Genomic DNA, 18,800 nt, shown 5'->3' with positions numbered 1-18,800 from the left:
AAATTATCTTTTTTATTTTTGTTTTTATTTGTTATATGTTGGTGTTCTGTTGTTAGGCACATGTATGTTTACAATTGTTATATCACCTTAATGAATTGGCCCTTTTATTATCATAAATTTTTTTTATCTTTAGTAACATTTTTTTGTTTCAGAGTCTATTTTGTTTTATAAGTATAACCCTCTAGCTTTTTTTGGTTGCCCCTTTCATAATATACAATTTTCTATCCTTTTTCTTTATCATTTTTTTGTTCTTGTTCGAATAGAGTTGTCTCCATTTTCACACCACCACTTTCGCCTGTCTCAACTTCCATACTTCCCCTCTGGCTTTGTTCATGGGTCTTTTCCCGGACAACCCTTTCTCTTCTTTCCCCATTATCTCTCTCTCCTCTCCCCTCTGGTTACTGTCAGTTTGTTCTTTATTTCAATATCTCTGGTTATAATTTTCCTTCCTTCTTTTGTTGATTAATCTCAGTTAAGTTCATTTTATCTAGGGCATCATTCAGTTCACAATATCATTGTTTATATCTTGTTTGGAAGATCTATCCATTGTTGACTGGGGGCATTAAAATCTCATAGTATAAGTGTATTGCTATCTGTATCTTTCTTGAAGTCCTCCAAAAGTTTTCTTATATATTTGGGTGCTCCTATGTTGGGTTTATATTTGTTTACAATATTTATGTCTTCTTGATGGATTCTTCCCTTGAGTATTATGAAGTGTCCTTCTGTGTCTCTTTTTACGGACTTTGTTTTGAGGTTTGTTTTATCTAATGTAAGTATTGCTACCCTGGCTTTTTTTTTTTCCTGTCCACTTACTTGGCATATTTTTTCCAACCCTTCATTTTCAGTCTGTGTAGGTCTTTTGTTCTGAGGTGGGTCTCTCTCGTAGGCAGCATATGTGTGTGTCATGTTTTCTTATGCATTTAGCTACTGTGTGTTTTTTGATTGGAGCATTTAATCCATTTACATTTAGGGTTATTATTGATAGGTTCTTATTCATTGCCATTTTACTCCCTTTGTACCTGCATTCCTCTCTCTCATTCTTTTTCGTCCTCTTCTTAAAGCAGTCCTTTCAGCATATCTTGCAATGCTGGTTTGGTGGAGTTGTATTATTTTAGCCTTTTTTTGTCTGAGAAACTCCTTATTTGGCCTTGCATTGTAAATAAGAGCTCTGCTTGGGTAGAGTAGTCTTGGTTTCAGGCCTTTGCTTTTCATTACTTGGAATATTTCTTGCCATTTCCTTCTGGCTTGTAATGTTTCTGTTGAGAAGTCAGCTGCTAGCCTTATTGGGTCTCCTTTATATGTTAACTTCCTTTTTCTCCCTTGCTGCCTTTCAGATTCTCTCTTTGTCTTTGAATTTTTTCATTTTAATTATGATGTGTCTTGGAGTGTGCTTCTTTGGGTTCCTCTTGATTGGGATTCTTTGTGCTTCCTGGTCTTGAGTGGCTTTTTCTGTGATCAAATTAGGGAAGTTATCCATCATTTCTTTTTCAGATGAGTTTTCTATGCCATACTACTCTTCTTCTCCTTCTGGTTTCCCTGTTATACAGGTATTATTCTGTTTCATGTTGTCCTGCTGTTCCCTTAACCCCTCTTTATTCTTTGTGAGTCTTTTTTCCTTTTCTTGCTCTTCTTGGAGTTTTTTTTCTACCTTGTCCTCCAGCTTGCTGATTCGGTCCTCTGCTTCATCTTGCTTGCTTTTGATTACTTCAGCTGTGTTCTTCGGTTCTGAAACTGTATTCTTTATTTCATCTTGGTCCTTGCTGATTGTTTCTGTGTCCTTTTTTATGCTGATAGAGTCTGCAGTAAGTTCCTAATAGTTTCCCTATAGTTTTTGGTAATTTTCAGTGAGCTCATTGAACTTTCTTATAACCATTGTTTTGAACTAAGTATCTGATAGTTGGCTTGTCTCTATTTCATTTAGCACTCTTTCTAAGGATTCCTCCTTTCTTTTAGATTGGGGGTTTCTGTGCCCATTATTTGTGAGATTCTTCTTGTTTGCTTCTGCTTCTGAAACTGATCCTGTATTTGTGGTATGAACTGTGGTAGGAGACCTGTGAGATTCAGTGGTGCAGTCTCCTTGATCACCTGAACTAGATGCTCTTGGGATGCTCTTTATGCTGTTTATGTTGGTTCTGTGGATGTAATTGGGTTTTGATTGTTGTTGGATCTTTATTTTGTGGGTCCTTCCTTCCAGCTGGGTGACTGAGGGTCACTCTGCTCAGCATGTTTTATATTCTGTTGTGCAGGTGCAGATAGGTTGTGCTGAGGCCGATTCTTCTATCTGTCCCCAGTTGTAAGGCTTCTATCATGATATTGCTCATTTGTTTGTCTGGGTGGTTTCTCCTCAATTGAATTGTAATTCCAGATTGGCCCTGGGAGGATATTAGTATGACTTCTATTCAATCCTCCGTCATCTTCCTCCTTCCCTCTATCCTTTTAATTGTAATCTGTTTGTGGTTTTGAATCCAAAATTTATATCTTGTAGACAGCATATAGTTGGATAATGTTTCCGTTTAAATTTTTTTTAATTTTTTTAAATAAAAAGAATGCACAGACAGCAAAACTCCAAGAAAACCAAGGGAAATTGTAGCTTTTTAAAAAATTTTTATTTTATTTTATTGAGATTATTTATTTATTTATTATTTAGAAGGGAAGGGAAGGAGAGAGGGAGAGAAATATCAATGTATGGTTACCTTTCATGGGTCCCCTGCTGGGAACTGGCCTGCAACCCAGGCGTGTGCCCTGACTGGGAATCGAACCGTGATACTCTGGTTCACAGGCCCGCGCTCAATCCACTGAGCTACACCAGCCAGGGCCTGTTTAAATTTTTTTAAAACTTTTATCAATACTTATTTTGTTTTGAATTTACACCCAGGCCATAAGTTTTTGTTTCTTCAGTTTCTTTTGGGATATCATAAACATATGGAATATGTTACAAATTTGTGTGTTATCCTTGCATAGGGGTCATGCTAATCTTCTCTGTATTATTCTGATTTTAGTATATGTGCTGCCTAAGCAAGCACAGATCATGATTTTGTAATTTAATCAGACAACCTTTTGATTGGTTGTATTGTTTCAGTCATTCGCATTTAATGTGAATTTATTATATTGTTGATTAAGTTGGATTTATGTCTGCATTTTTTTTGTTTTCTGTGTCTCGGTTCATTTTTGCTTTTCTTTTCTCTTTGAGTGAATATTTTCTTTTTTGCATTGAGTGAATATTAATCTCATTAATTATTTTCCCCTGTATTTGAGGGGTTTTTGTTGTTGTTGTTGTTGTTTTGAAATGATTGCTCAAGTGTTTGCCTATCTTAATTTATCAGAATTAGCTTCAGGTTTACACTAGCTTAATTCCAGTAATGTATAGAAATATATCTCCTATGTAGTGCTATTCTCATTTCCCCATTTTTGTGATATTATTGTTAGACATGAATTACAAACCCAAGAATGCATTGTTAGAATTATTATTCTACCATTTCCTATTTCCTTAGTTCATAACAGCTTCACTCCCATCTACCTCCTTTGTGTTGTTATTAGCAAATATATTATACATATATTTCTACATTTTATACACTCAACAGTACATTGTGTGTATATTCTTTTATATAACTGTTGTTTCTGTCCGTCAAGAGAAGAAAGGAGAAAACTTTGCATATTTATTGTCTTTTATAATTACATAGTGGCCTTTACCAGTGCTCTTTGTGGATGTGGATTTGAATTATCATCTGAGATCACTTGCTTTCTCAATAATTTCCTGTAGTATTTCTTCTGAAGTAGGTCTGCTAACAACAAATCCTTTCAGTTTTTGTTTGTCTTGGGTAGTATTTGTTTCACCTTTATTTCTGAATGACAGCTGTGCTGATACAGAATTCCTGGTTGACAGTTTTTTCTTTGAGGAGTTTGAACATGTTACCCCATTGTTTCATGGCTTTCATTGTTTCGGCTAAGTTAGTTGTTAACCTTATTGGGGTTCCTTTATAAGTGATACATTTTTATGTCTTTCTACTGTTAAAAGATGAACTAAGGCATATTAAAAATGGTAAGCCCTGGCAGGTGTGGCTCAGGTGGTTGGATTGTTGTCCTGTAACTGAAAGGTTGCAAGTTAGATTCTCAGGCCATATTCCTAGACTGTGGTTCAATCCCTGGTCCATGCATGGGTGCATGCGACCCCCTTCTTGTTACGTATGATTCCCTGTCTGGATGCCAGTCCTAGTTCTGGGTGCCAGTCCCTGGTCTGGGTATATACAGAAGGCAGATGATTGATGTTTTTCTCCCTTCCTCCTCCTTTCTGTCTCTAAAAGTCTTTTAAAGGAAGCAATGAAAAAAAAAGTCCTTCTGTGAAGATAAAAAAATTAAGAGTTTATATGAACAAAAATCTATTCAAATTTGGCAGTACCAAATCAGAAATGGTTAGGAGCACTCCACTGACAGGAGCTAGGGGCAAGCCTTTTAGAAAGAAGGGACAGAGCACAGCAAGGAAATCATTTGATAGGCTGTACCTTTAGCATTTTCATTATTTGGAAAATCTTAGTTGTTAATTGTAATTAGTGTTTCTCAGGATTTGATTTCTTAGTATTGAGGGATTTTTAGGTTCAGATTTTGGTTATATATACTACTAATGCATTAAAGTCACATCATTCTAATGGCCTCCTTATTTAATGTATTAGTACTTCCAGATTTTCTTCTACCAACATTAGTAATTTTTTAAAAATATTTTTACTCTGGTGTGTCTGTTTTGGGGTCCCTTTTTAGTCATTCTATTTGGAGTTTGTTGAGCTTCTTGGATGTATGGGTTATTGTTTTTCAGTAAACTTGAAAGTTTCTGAAAAACCATTATGTATTTATTTTTCCTTCTCCTTTCCTCTCCTTTCGTATTCCTATTACACATAGATTGATAGAGGTAATGATGTCTCATACATTTCTCTGAGGCTCTTTTTCTTTATTCTTTTTTTTCCTGATCTTTGGCTTGCATTATCTCAATCACTCTGTCTTTAAGTTTATTTTTTTCTTATGCAAGAGGAGATTGATTCTTGAGCCCCTCTAGTGATTTTTTCCCCATCATTTTATGTCTAATAGCCACTTTGAAATCTTTTTCCATAAGTTTAACACTGGTAACTCTCACAGATAGTTTCTGTTGTTGCTTTTTTTCAAGATGTATATATGAGTCATACTGTCATATTTTCCTGTTTCTTTGCATACCTTGTAATACTTGTTGGAGACTGGCTGGATTCTTTTCCTGAAGCCTGTACTCTACATTGTCATCCCCCACAGTGTCAAGCCTCTTGCACGGCTCCTCAGGGAGGCACAGCTTTGCGTATGCCCACAGTCACCCTGGGATGATGGTGGTACTGGTCAGACTCTCTTTCTCTTATTTCTTGATCACACCCAGCTGCTAAACTCCACTAATTCCTGACCAATTGCTTGGTTGTTTTCAGCAATGCCAGGGGACATCAATTTCTCTACAAACTCATAGTAGCAGACTGTAGCTTCTTTGATGGAATAGTTTCTGAGGTCAGTGTTTGATATTTGTTCTGACTCCAGAAAGGCTCCTATTCTGCTCTCTTATTCTCTGCTTCTCCCCTATGAACTGGTTAATAAATAGTCTAAACTGTATCTCACTTAAGCAGATTCATGAATCTCCTTCCAATTGCCTTTTATCAGAACCTCTACTGTTCTTGCACTATGAGAGTGCCCTTCGTACTGTTTGAAATGAAGTCAGTTCCTTTGGGAAGAGATTAGGAACTGTTGCCTTTATGGTCTGTTTATTCTCCTGAGCAAAACCCCGACTGTAGCAGCTAAGTGTGCAATAGAGGGGGTCTTCCTGGCATACTTCTCATGCAGAATCACCTTGCCTTATGGACTGGGAGAAGGGCTCTGAGCTTCCAATATTCTTGGGGAATTAGACCTTTATTCCACTTGTCTGAGACTTAGCCTCATCATCAGGCAGCTGGGTGCAAGAAGAGAAATATAGAGGTTTTGCCCCTCCCAGGAAGAAAGCCCTCTCTGCAGGAGCCGGATGGAGAGGGAACCCTGTGTTCTTGGCCCCGTCAGTTCGGGTTGGAGCCTCTGCCTCACTGAGCTCCGCAGGGGGAAGGAAGGAACCATTTTGGTTCAAATACCACAGATTCCTCCAGTTTTTACTGAATTTTCATAGATTTTCTTTAATAGATGTTCCTTTTTTATTTTTGCTTTTAATACCATTTCCAGAGGCTTCAGATAGTTGGGGCTTTTTAATAGTTTTTGCTAATTTCTGGGGAACAGAACAGTGGAACTCCTCATGCCAGAAGTCAAACTCCTATCTGCCTCCACATGATTGTGTCATCTTTCTTTTTAGAAAGGTAGGTAGCCTTTAAGAACCCTTAAAATCAGCAAATGGCAGTATTTTATTTATTTCTCACAGGTTTGGAATGTAGATATTGATTAAGTTTCAGTGAGAGTTAAGGAATCTGCCTAAGACCAAAGGATTAAAGGGAACATATATCTTCTCAATCTTCAGGTTGGTATGCTAATTATGAAATGTACTGAAGCAGTAAATTACACACCTAACTTTGAAATAATGTTAATCATGGAATGTTTACTTATTTTCTCTTGTGCTGGTTAGTATTTCTCACATAGATGTTTCGTAGACATTTATTTTTAAAGCATCCTCTCCTAACACACTTGTTTTACCTGTTTTCTCTATCTCTGGAGTGGTTTTACTACTATGAAGCTGGTAGTTGATGAAAGAAAATAACTTTCTTCTCATCATAAAAAACACGTGTCTTGAAGTCCATTTGTGTACTCAGAGCTGTGTTGATAATACAGAAAAATCTAAGACGTGATTGTTCAAGATATTTATTATTTAATGGGTAGATATGTGTTTTAAAATATGAATCACAAGGCATCATTTCAATTCTTTCGAAAAGGAAGAGGATCTGGGATGTGATACATGTTTGAAGAGAGAGAAAAGGTTTATCGTAATCACATATTAATAAATTCTAGTAACAAAATGAGAAGCTGTATGGTGTAGTGATTGAGAAGTGTGCAGGCTCTCACTAAACTTTTTTGTGATTCAGTTTCTTTGTATAATGACAAAAAAGAATTGAGCCAACTATAAGGGATGGTGGGAAGAACCAAATGAAATAATATTTTAGAACAATGGCTAGTCATTATCTTCATCATCATGGTCTTGATCCCAATGATTTTTAGACGGTATGAATTTGTAGTGTCTTCAAATGACAAGGAGGTTAACACATCTCTAGTATTAGTGTTTCAATAAACTTTTAAAAATTGAAATAAAAGTTCATAAAAGTACAACTCAATGAATTGTCACTAAGTGACCCTGGTTATGTAGCCAGTACTCATATTAAAAATTAAACCATATGCCCAGACCAATGTGACTCAGTTGGTTGGGTGTCATTCTGTGAAGTGAAGAATTGCCAGATAGATTCCTGGTCAGGACACATGCCTGGGTTGAGGGCCCAGCCCCAGTTGGGGTGTGTGCAAGATGCAGCCGATCGATGTTTGTCTCACACATTGATATTTCTCTCCCTTTCTTTCTCCCTTTCTTTCCCTCTCTCTAAAAAAATGAAATCTGCCCTGGCTGGTGTAGTTCAGTGGATGGAGCGCGGGCCTGCGAACCACATGATCGTGGTTCGATTCCCAGTCAGGGTACATGCCTGCGTTGCAGGCCAGTTCCCCGTTCCTGGAGGGGGACGCACGAGAGGCAACCATACATTGATATTTCTCTCTCTCTCTCTCTCTCTCTCTCTCCTTCCCTTTCCCTCTAAGATAAATAAATAAAATCTTAAAAAAAGAAGTCTTCTAAAAAAATTTAACCAAACAAAAACTTTGCTCATGTACTTTTTCAGTCATTCCCCATTCCTCAAAGTTGACAACTATCCTGACTTCTATCACCATAGATTAACTTTGCTTATCTATTTTTTCTGTTGTGTTCTCTTTTTCTTACTGGCTTCTGGTAAGAACATCCCGGATGGGGCAAAAGTATGTTTGTATTTGTTTGTATGGAAACAATACAACATAATAATTAATAAACAATAATACAAGAATAAACTGTGTTCTGTGTACTCACAACTATAAACCACTTTTGCCCCCAACTTATATGCTCTGGTATTCTGTATATGAGTTCTTTGTATTGTAAATAGCTTTTTTCTGTAGCTTGCTTTTGCATATGCTTAATGGTGTCCATTCATGAATGGAAATTCTTTAATTTTAATATAACCAGTTTATCAAATTTTCCCTTTATAGTTGTTGCTTTTTTATTTTGTTTAGGAAATGTTTGCCTTTCTCAAGTTCATAAAAAGCTCCTAAAGATCATTTTTTGAACCTTTATCTTACATAATTATATCTGTAATAAACTGGAACTGGTTTTTGTATATGGTGAGAGGCAAGACTAAAGCTTCAGTTACTTACATACAGATATCCAAATGAGCCAGCATTATTTATTGAAAAGGGCATTGATTCCCCAGTGATCCACAGTGTTGTAACCCTGTTATAATCAAGTAACTGGGTATTTATGGAAATGCTTTTTATTTTGTCTTTCTTCATTGATTAATGTCTTTTTAAAAATTATTTATTTATTTTTAGAGACGGCGGGGAGGGAAGGAGAAAGAGATGAAGAGAAATAACAATCAGTTGCTTCAACCAGGGACCAAACCTGTATGCAATCATGTGCCCTGACCAGGAATCAAACCAATGACCCTTTGCTTTGAGGGACGATACCCCGCTAACTGAGCCACACCAGTCAGGGCCTTGTTGTGCCAGTACCACACTTTTTAAATTTGCATAGCTTCACGAGTTTGTTTTTTTTTCTGGTAGTGGAAAGCTTTCAATTTTTTTTGTGATATAAGGTTTTCATGCTGTGCTTGTCCCTTTTCATTTTTTTATAAACTGGGGATCATCTTGTCAGTTTGTATGTGCACATGTGCAAACACACATTCACAAACACACACATCTCCTGGGTTACGATTGGAATTACTGTGAATCTGTAGATCTATTAAGGGAGCGTTGACATCTTTACAATATTGAGTTTTCTATGGAGAAGATATACTCTTTCTTTTATTTAGGTCATCTTAATTTATTTCAGTAAGGCTTTTCAGTTTTCTGGGTTGTGGCCATATAGATATAATTTGTTCCATTTACCTGTAGGTGTTGATTTTTTAATGTTATTATAAATTGTATTATTTTTTAAATTTATATTGTATAGTTACTTATTTCTAGGACATAAAAATGGTTTTCGTATATCTTACTATTTTATGCAGCGACTCGTTAAATGTATTTAGTTCTTTGATTTTTGTCTTTGGATCCTTTTAGATCCTTTTGTCTAAAGTATCCTTTTAGATCCTTTAAATCCTGAGATTTTCTACAAACTCAATCATGTCATTTATGAAGAATGATAATTTCTTTTGCTCCACTCTTTCTTTTTTTTATTGGGGATAGAGGAGGGCATTCATTACACTGTCTAGAACCCTTAATAGTGTTAAATAAAATGATGATAGTAGATATCCTGTCCTTGTTGCTGATCTCAGAGCCAAAGGTTTCAACATTTTACTGTTAAGTATAATTCTTGCTATATTTTTTTATAACTTCAATGGCATGGTTTTATTTTTGGTTTACTTAATGTTTTTTATTATGAATATGCATTGAATTTTCTGCATCTATTGAGATGATTATATGACATTTATTCTTTATTCTGTTAATGTAATGAATCAATTTGATACATTTTCTGATATTAAGGCCAATCCTGGATTCTTGACATAAACCTAATTAAATTAGAAAACAATAAACACATCAAAGGGATCTCAGTGTTTAGAAACTATCAGTATACTTCTAAATAACCCATGCATCAAAGAAAATACCACAATAGAAATTAGCCTTCAAGAGAACCAACATAGTAAAGGTTAGTTTGCTAAGGAAAAAAAAAACAATCAGCTTCATACTAAAACATTTCAAATTTAGAAGAAATAAATTCTAGGAAAAACATTTCAAAGAATTCTGTCTATTTGAGAAATTTAATCTGTAGTTAAACACCTTCCTAACAAATAAAAAGATTGGCCAGGATAGTTTTATAAATGAATTTTTAAAAAAGAGAGAGAAGAAAAAGAAAAGGGATTTTGATTTTTTGATGGGGATAGCATATCTTTGATTACAAGTCCTGATGAAGAAAGATCTCACAAGATATACATAGATACAAAAACAAACAAAATAAATATTAGCTTACCAAAACTCAAAAAAGTTCTCTAGTGTTCCTTCCCATTGCTAGCCCCTACCCCAATTTGCATAATTGTTGTTCTACTTTCTGCCACCATAGATTATATATCTCTTCTCTAGCATTTTATATAAGTGGAATTGTATAGTAGGTCTTGGCTGGTATCTGGTTCTTTGAAGGGAAAAAGTAGTACAGAATGTTGGCTTCATCACAAAGAATTTTCCTTACCTCCAGGATCTTAACCCTCAAGAGTTGGCTGACTTGGTAGGCCCTGTTCTTTCGTATTGATGTGTTTGTATTTTGTTCAACTCTTCTAGTTGGTTTCAGTAGGAGGATTGGTCTAAAATATGATAGTTCATGATTGCCAGAAGCAAAAAAGCTTCAGCAGTATTTAGTGGAGGTGCAAGTGGTACAGAGGTCAAGGGTGAGGGTGAGTATTCTAATAAAATGGAATCTGGGTGATTCCCACAAGAAATCTGAGCAGGATTGAAAGGTTCAAGCGTATGTTCTTCCCATTAAGTATAGGATATGTATCTTATAATGTTATATCAGTCAAGATTCCATGCCATAAACGACATGCCTTAGGCAGGGGAGCATTTAGTACAGGAATTAGTGGTTACACGTTGTTAGAAGGTCTGAAGGAGTAAATTGTAGGCGAGGCCTATAAGAATGACTCCCCACACAAGCTGCTCTGTCAGCGAAGACTCCACCTCATAGACTGCCCCTAGAGCTGTACAATGGCCCAGTGGCTGCCACTGCTCCTGCAGTCTCGCTTGCTAGCAGCAGTAACAAAGAGACCCAGCAAGAAAGCCTTTTCCTCACTTCAGCCTTTCAAATTTCGCAATTTGAATCAAACACTACTTGAAGGGAATATAGGAATTATAGGTTTTGGCTTAGGAGGGTAGAATGAGAGCCAAGTCAAAGTTTCTACTGTGCACATCAATTAGAATTAGTGTCCATCCCTCTAACATTGCCATCAGTAAATATAATATTTGATGAGGCTTTTCAGTCTTCTTTGCCTTTGCTTTGTTTTGTCTTCTAAGTGAGCATATTATAGCCTGTAATTTAAAATATCCAGAATGCATATCAATCAATTAAAGGTTGTGTTTAATATTTTAATTTTTACTGAGGACATACAACATGCCTTGCATTACCTTAGTAGCTCTAAAAATTTAAACAGCCTATCAAAATTGACATTAACCTAATTCCAAGATTATTTTCAAAGATAATCATAAAATCAGTTTGTTTCATAATCAAGTATATATGAAAATTTCATCAACTTCATCTATAATTCTTTTTGTATATTGAAGGACACTCTGATGATATATTCCATAAGTTTAGCAATTCAGATCTTGATGTGAAAATGTCACTGGTATACTCAAGGGCGAAAAGCTAAATATAGCTTCCTTCCACGTTGCCTTTTTGCTATAGTACCGTGTTTGTTGATCTGTTTTGCCTTCTTTCTTTTTCTTAATCAATAGAAGGCTTGAATAAAGTCAGGACAGTTTGTGCCAACACTATCTGTATGTTTTTTGGTTTGTTGTAAGCTACTGATGTCCTATGGTGTTTTCAACAGTTGTAGATGATTTTTACTCAAGGGGAGAATACAAAAATAAAAACAAACAGAAAGAAACTGGTGAACTGTAATGCGATTGTTAGGTTGACTGTTAAGCAATGAAAGTGTTCAGGCCTAGACATTAGAAGGCATATGATGCTTAAATAGGTTTTATGTGACAATAGTATTTTTGTATGTCAAATAGGTTCTGTTTGTGATTTATAATGATTCTGAATTTGAAATTCACCTCAATTTTTCTCTTGTGGTTTGCATTAGAAAGAATTCATTTTAAAGAAGTCCAAGAAAGAACTGACTTGATTTTATTTTAGTGCATAGTGAATGTAAGATTGTATTTTATAAGTATTCTAATAGGCTCACTTCAGAGGACAGGGAGAATTTTATTTAACATTTTTATCATCATTCATTTATTAGTTTGCTCATCTGTATTAGTAAATAGGATTTTTAAAACTGGGAAGTATATAGTTGCCTTTCTAACATGTATTTTATTTTTATGAAATTAAAAGGTTTCATTAGACTGAAAAAGCCCTCGGATTTGTTTACTTTCTTCATAGAGATATCCTTTAAAAGATAGTCTTCCCTCTTAAAAAAGTGTCCTGGAGAAGGACCATCATTTTATTTACTTAACCATCCAGTAGAAAATTCACTGGTTAAATATTTGAATGGTAATGTCTCATCAGTGCAGTGTTTGAGGATGACTGTGGAAAAATATCAGAGAATTATAATTAAGAGTGTTTTTACTTTGAGACGTTTAAAAATATCAGTAATGAAATGTGTCTTAACCCACTTGTTTTTCTTTGTTCTCAGGTGGATCTCCATACTTAGCAACCAAAATAAATGAAGCAAAAGACGTGCTGGAAGAAACCTCCAAACATTGACTGATGTGCATGGACTGCTCTGGAGGGAAAAAGCAGGGAGGTTAAAAACAAAGTCTAGCAAATTTAATCAAAACCACCAGTGTCATAATTTTCATACACGTGCCAACAATAAATAATTTATTCTCTATTAAATGGTATAATAAAAGATTAATAATATCTCTGCTTATTATCTTTTAAAGGTATACCTTACAATTTTATAATGGATTTTTTTCTTATTTTCTTACTTTCTCTATGATAGTCATACCTTTTAATATTTCTGTTCTGTTAGTTTTAAAACCCTCCACACCCTCCTCCCCCACACAAAAGTATCCAAAAAGTATGATCATCAGTAATGTCATTGGTGTTTGTGAGCAATGAGTAGAAACATTTTCACTGGTTATACAGGGGTGGGCATTACAGTTGCATTGTGACATTCTTTTGCGTTAATAAGGCTGTTGTAATCAATAAGAACCTGTATGTCTTTTCCATATGAACAACTGGAAACCTACTTTTGCTGCTACCCACACCCCGTGTTTATACTCACATTGTCCCTGTTTCCTTGGAAGAATGTAGTATGTTGCCTCTGTAAAGGGTTTTTAAATGTTTTGAGACCAAACACTGACTGCCATCCAATGGGGAAATGATCTGAAATTTAATGGAATTTACAAAATGGTGTTTTCTAAAGTAGTAGTTAGGACTTGTTGAAGAACTCTGCTCTCTCTGAGACCCTGTAACTGAAGCATGAGAACTTGGAAAGCTACTAAAATGATTAAAGATTTACAAAATGAGCCTTATGAGGAAAGGCTGAAAAGAGCTATGAGAAGTCTGAGGAGTTTGTATTTAATTACAGTCTTCAATACTGTGTATTATTCAATTATTCATTCCAAATATTCAAATATTATATATTATTATATTATATTGTATTATACTTATGTTTATTATTATATATTATATATTTATTCAAATATACCACTTCAAATGCATAAGGTGCTATAGTGGCCCATCTGAGAGTTGTAGATATGAGCTAGTTGTGGATCCTGACCCAAAGGAACTTATATTTAAAAGAAAGATAAATCACATAAATACTAGTGGGGATGTATAGATTATATGCTGAAGAAATTCAAAAGAAGAAAGGAATATTTTGAATTGAGAGCATTGGGGGAACTTCATAGGGTAAGTGGCATAGAGCTGGGCTTTAAAAATAAGAGGGATAGCATGTGATTGGCGAGTCTCTTTCTTCTGAGAGAAGCCAGAATAGCAGAAATGGGGTATTAATTACTATAATTAGAGTGATTAAATTATTTTCTGAAAACAACCCCTGGTCATCCTCAATTTACTATTTCAAGGGTGAGCAAGCAGATTCAGATACAGAGTACCAGGATTATTTTCTAGTGCTGCTTTACAAATTCTGGGTTCATCCCCAGTAAACTGAACTTACTTCATCTATCTTAAAATACTTTTTAATATTCTAGATGCATCTATCACTTTATTGTCTCCCTTAGTTGGAGAGTTTTCAGTGTTGGCAATATTATCAGTATTGAGTTGAATAGTTCCTTTTTGTGGGAGCTCTCCTGTGCAATGTAGGATGACTGGCAACGTGCATACCTGTGCCTGCTAAAGGCCAGTAGCACCCACTCATTTGTGACAACTAAAAATGTTTATAGACATTGCCAAATGTCCCTTGGAAGGCAAAATTGTCTCTGGTTGAGGGCCATGGTGTAAATATTTTTTCTTTGGGCATATGAAATAATGGCCTAACTTAAAATTGATTGAATTTTAGAGTTAGTAAAATATTGTTCTTGCTTTAAAGTCTCCTTATATGTCCTAATTTTATTGTGCTTTAGTGGTTTTCATTTTTCTGCTCGTTATCTCTGTACCTCAAGTGTCCTTCTGATCCTCAGATCTTCACATGCTTAAAGCTTAGAGATCATTGAAGGTCAAGCTAATGTGTCTCTCCTTTTCTTGTGCTTCCAGTGAAAGTGATGAATCAGCTCTCTGGGAGCCAGGGACCATATTTATCTTGTTTACTGCTACATTGGCACCCAATAAATATTTGTTGAATGAATGAATAAATTCCCATACCATTTTTTCTTTTTTTTCTTAGTAATAATGTGCAGCAACAGGAACTGTAATATAAGAATATGGAAGCAAAATAGTACAGCCACTTTGGAAGACAGTTTGGCAGTTTCATACAGAATTAAATATACTTTTAACATAGCAATCTAGCAGTTGTACTGTTTGGTATTTAGTCAAAGGAATTAAAAAGATATCCACACAAAGCCCTTTTCACAGATGTTTATAGCAACTTTATTCATTCTTACTAAAACTTGGAAGCAACCAAGGTGCCCTACATTTGGTGAGTGGATAAACAGTGGTACACCCAGACGATGGAATATTATTCAGCACTAAAAAGAAATAAGCTACCAAGCCATAAAGAAACATGGAAACCTAAATGCATCTTACTTAATGAAAGGAACCAATATAAACGTGTGGCCTACTATACGATTCCAACTATATGACATTCTGGAAAAGGCAAAATTATGGAGACAGTAAAAGGATTGGTTGTCAATGGTTAAGGGGGAGAGAGGAATGAATAGGCAAAGCACAGAGGAGGTTTAGGGCACAGAAACTGTTCTGTATGATACTATAATGGTGAATACATGTTTGTAGACATTTGTCCAAATCTATAGATTGTACAGTACCTTAATGTAAACTGTGAACGTTGAATGCTGTATCAATATAGCTCATTGATTATAACGCATGTACTGATTCAGTAGAGGAGATTGATAATGGAGTGGGTTCTGGGTATTCACTGAGGGAGACGGTATTTGTAGGAACTCTCTGTACTTTTAACTCTATTTTGCTGTGAATCTAAAAATTTCCATAACATTTTATCCTTCATTTTGCAGTACTTCTATCTTGGTATCATGTGTAACATGGCTTATTTCTCCACTAAAGTATACGAGCAAAAATGATGTCATTCATCTTTGTAACCTCTTGTGTGGAGCACTTGTACTTAGTAGACATCATAAAGTTGTAAATGCTCAGAAAATGGTTTCTGAATAATACAAAAATTGTTAGTGCTAGTTTTGAAAGTTATGCTCAGCAATATGGGGGGACCCTCAGGACATACCTTTTGACATGTTTTCTAATTCATACTGTGTGAGGATTGGAGTACCAAGCATTAGCTTGGAATTTCTTTCATTCCCATTTTCCTGCTAAGCATGTGCCTTGGAGTTAGATCTGGTTTTTAACGTTACCCTCCTATTACATGATCTTAGGCAATGCCTATAATTGCCTCATCTATAAAAAGGAGATAATAATCCTAATAAGGTTATTGCAGGGAATAAGGATGTGTGAAATATTTAGTCACATAGCAAATGTTCAAAGTACATAATTATTACTTCTTTCACTACTCCTTGAAAGTTAAATCTTAAAATACCTTGAATTAGAGTTTGAGGTGTGTTCTGGTAATCATTTTTCTCACTCTTGAATCTGCAGTTTGGGAGAACATGGTGGGTCCAGCTCATCTCTGTTTCATGCAGCCTGTACTGGGGCAGGAGCCACATCATGTTAGTACTGGCTCTTGACTGACAACCTCAGTTCGTCTCCACAGAGTCTTCTCCAGAGGCTGAGTGTCATCACACAATGGCAGCTGGATTACAAAGAAAGTGGTCCAAAGAGACAGGAAGTGGAAGCCGCAAACTCAGCCTGGGTCTGAACACGGTTAGCTCTTCTGACAGCCCCAGAGCCTACCTAGATTTCAAAGGCAGAGAGGATGTAGAGGATTGTGAAATAATTAGTGGTCATCTTTACTATGTAGCAGGGCAGGACTTGCGTCTCTCCCCAACCCCAGTTAAATCACTTACGGCATTGTTTTAAAAATATCGGGAATGTAGAATTTTAAGTACACCTAGCTGAAGCAGTTTCAGATGATATGACTGCTATTTTAGGTACATACCAATTCATCAGTCATTCTCTAAACGGCAGTGTCTTTACAAAACTGGATCTTAAACAGCGACCCGCCCTCAACTCCTTATTACCTGTAACAGCTTATTTGAATGGGTATCTGTCTTTAGTAAAGATTCCTTTCCCTATTTGCTGTCTTTGCATGTTTTTCTTAAGTTCTTTGTTGATATTGCAGCTTCTGTTTATTCTTATATCTTAGATGCAATCTGAGGGAGCAGGAAAGACCTTTAAAAGTAAAACAATTACTTCTCAGATTCCAGAGAAAGTGTAAGTCAAATGGACAGTTAATTAAAGGGGAACCCAGAATGCCGTTTAACACTGTAGTCCATGGTGCCGATCTCCAGCATGAAGTCAAAAGTGGAGGGAAGTTATTAAGGAGAAAGTATGTCAGTTGTGGAAGACAGTGTTTTATTTAGTCCTCAAACCATTTCCTGTATTTGGTTTGAAATGCGTTTTAGTCATTCAGCAAATATTGTGCACTTACCACATCATGCAGTAAAGATAGAAGATAAATTCATTCTTAAAATGTATAGTATGCTCAAACTAAATAGAAAAAAAATCCTTAACTTTCTCTTGATACTTTTGAGACATGCTTATGCTCCAGCAGGGTCATTTGAAAAAACACATTTTATCTAAGTGCAGGGATACTTTGGTTCTCATGGGAAACCTCAAACATAGAAAAGAACTTTTAGTGACGTATCTTAAACACATTTGGCAATTAGCTTAAGGTAGTTTAATGACATTTGCAGAAGATTAATTAGCCAGGCCCTTAATGTCGAAACGGTCAAGTTTCTCTGACCCAGCCCACTTTGGACGAACTACAGAGGCTGTGGTGAGAGTTAAATACCCAAACAGGCAACTCATCTCACCCATGGGAACACGCCATCTGCAGGCACTCTGCACTTTGCTCAGCAGTCATCTCCTGCAGTAAGGCCTCTTGCTACAAAGGGAGTTCCATGGCAGTAAATGTGTCAGCATCACACCTCCCTCCTAATGGAAAGGCAACCCGAAGAGCATATCCTGTTAACACCAGATCAGTATCATGTACTTGCCAAAAAATATTCTATGAGTTAGGAGCTAACATTTCATTTATGGTAGAGTTAAACGTATTAGGAAATTAGAATTTTGTTGGAATACTTATTAGCTGGAAATGTTGAGAAGGTTTTCTGAACTCTTTTTTTTTTAAAGTGGAATCTAAGTGATCTGGATTGTTGCCTACCAGTGAAATTGCTAAGCACGGTAGACAAAGGAAATGTTCCTTCTAATGATTTTTATGAGCTGAGTTGCTATTGTTCCTAGCTGAGTGCTCTTTTTCCTTTTTTATTGTTGCTGAGCAAAAGAATTTATAAAAAGCTTTTCTGAAAAAAAATTGTTAAAAATCCTGCTCAATTGAAATGCAAGTTCATTAAATACTATTCATTTCTCTTCCTGCCATAAATAACCCTTTTCCCCTCTGCTCTGTTGAGTGGTGCCTAGCAGCACTGGTCAACATGTGGAGTCTGAACAGGAAATTATATAGCTGTAGATATGCAGTCTCCATCTGAGGAGTGAGTATAATTTCACATTGTCAGGATGTGATCACTCAGGCTAGACGTTAGCCCAAAATTTCAAATTTGTACCTCAACTTCGAGGAATAAATGCCCCTGGAAAATTAAATCAACAGTATGAAACATAACTTGATTTCGATGAAAATCACGATGACATACTACTTCAACAGTGACATCAGAGCTATACTTCTAAAGACCAAGAAATTAGAATCGGCTCATTTTCATAAATCCAAAACATTTTAATAATAGCTAATATTTGTTAAGTACCTTGTGCCACACTTCCTAACTACATTATCTCTCTTAATTTTCATAACACCCTGAAGAGATTGGTACTACGATTGTCTCCATTTTACAGGTGAAGAAACAAAGGTTCAGCGGAGTTTAGGAACTTTGCCAACATTGCATAGCTAGTCAGTGGTGGGACTGGGATCCAAATCTAATTTGGCTTGACTGAAGCACATGCTCTTTCCTATTATACTGTACAAATGTATATACATGGGAATCATCGTGGAATACCATCCTTTGAGTATGGATTGTGAAGTAGGTGTATGGAAGGATCCAGTGCCATTGGCATTACAAGCAAGGAGTGCCTAATGTCTTTATTTCTGTCCTAGGAGCTTATGATGTTCATCCAACTGCACTTTGCA

The 18,800-nt window shown here is 35.9% G+C and overlaps 1 protein-coding gene and 1 non-coding gene across 3 annotated transcripts in view; one reads left to right on the top strand and one right to left on the bottom strand.

The window, feature by feature from the left end:
• DNAJC15 (DnaJ heat shock protein family (Hsp40) member C15) overlaps window positions 1-13,099 on the top strand; it is an 83,391-nt gene extending 70,292 nt beyond the window's left edge. For both annotated transcript variants that reach the window (XM_037060098.1, XM_037060118.1), the window contains exon 6: window positions 12,588-13,099. In XM_037060098.1, coding sequence (XP_036915993.1) covers window positions 12,588-12,658 — 71 coding nt within the window. In that variant the 3' untranslated portion in view covers window positions 12,659-13,099. The remainder of the gene's footprint in view (window positions 1-12,587) is intronic.
• LOC118997100 (U6 spliceosomal RNA) lies at window positions 2,917-3,023 on the bottom strand. The gene has a single exon (XR_005068610.1). It is a non-coding gene; the product is annotated as a U6 spliceosomal RNA (small nuclear RNA).
• Window positions 13,100-18,800: the final 5,701 nt, after the last annotated feature.

This window comes from Sturnira hondurensis, unplaced genomic scaffold (assembly GCF_014824575.4).
Source record: "Sturnira hondurensis isolate 20B ecotype Veracruz unplaced genomic scaffold, ASM1482457v3 Scaffold0001074, whole genome shotgun sequence".
NCBI lineage: Eukaryota > Metazoa > Chordata > Mammalia > Chiroptera > Phyllostomidae > Sturnira > Sturnira hondurensis.
Note: the sequence above shows the minus strand (reverse complement) of the source record. Positions and strands in the feature narration are given on the sequence as shown.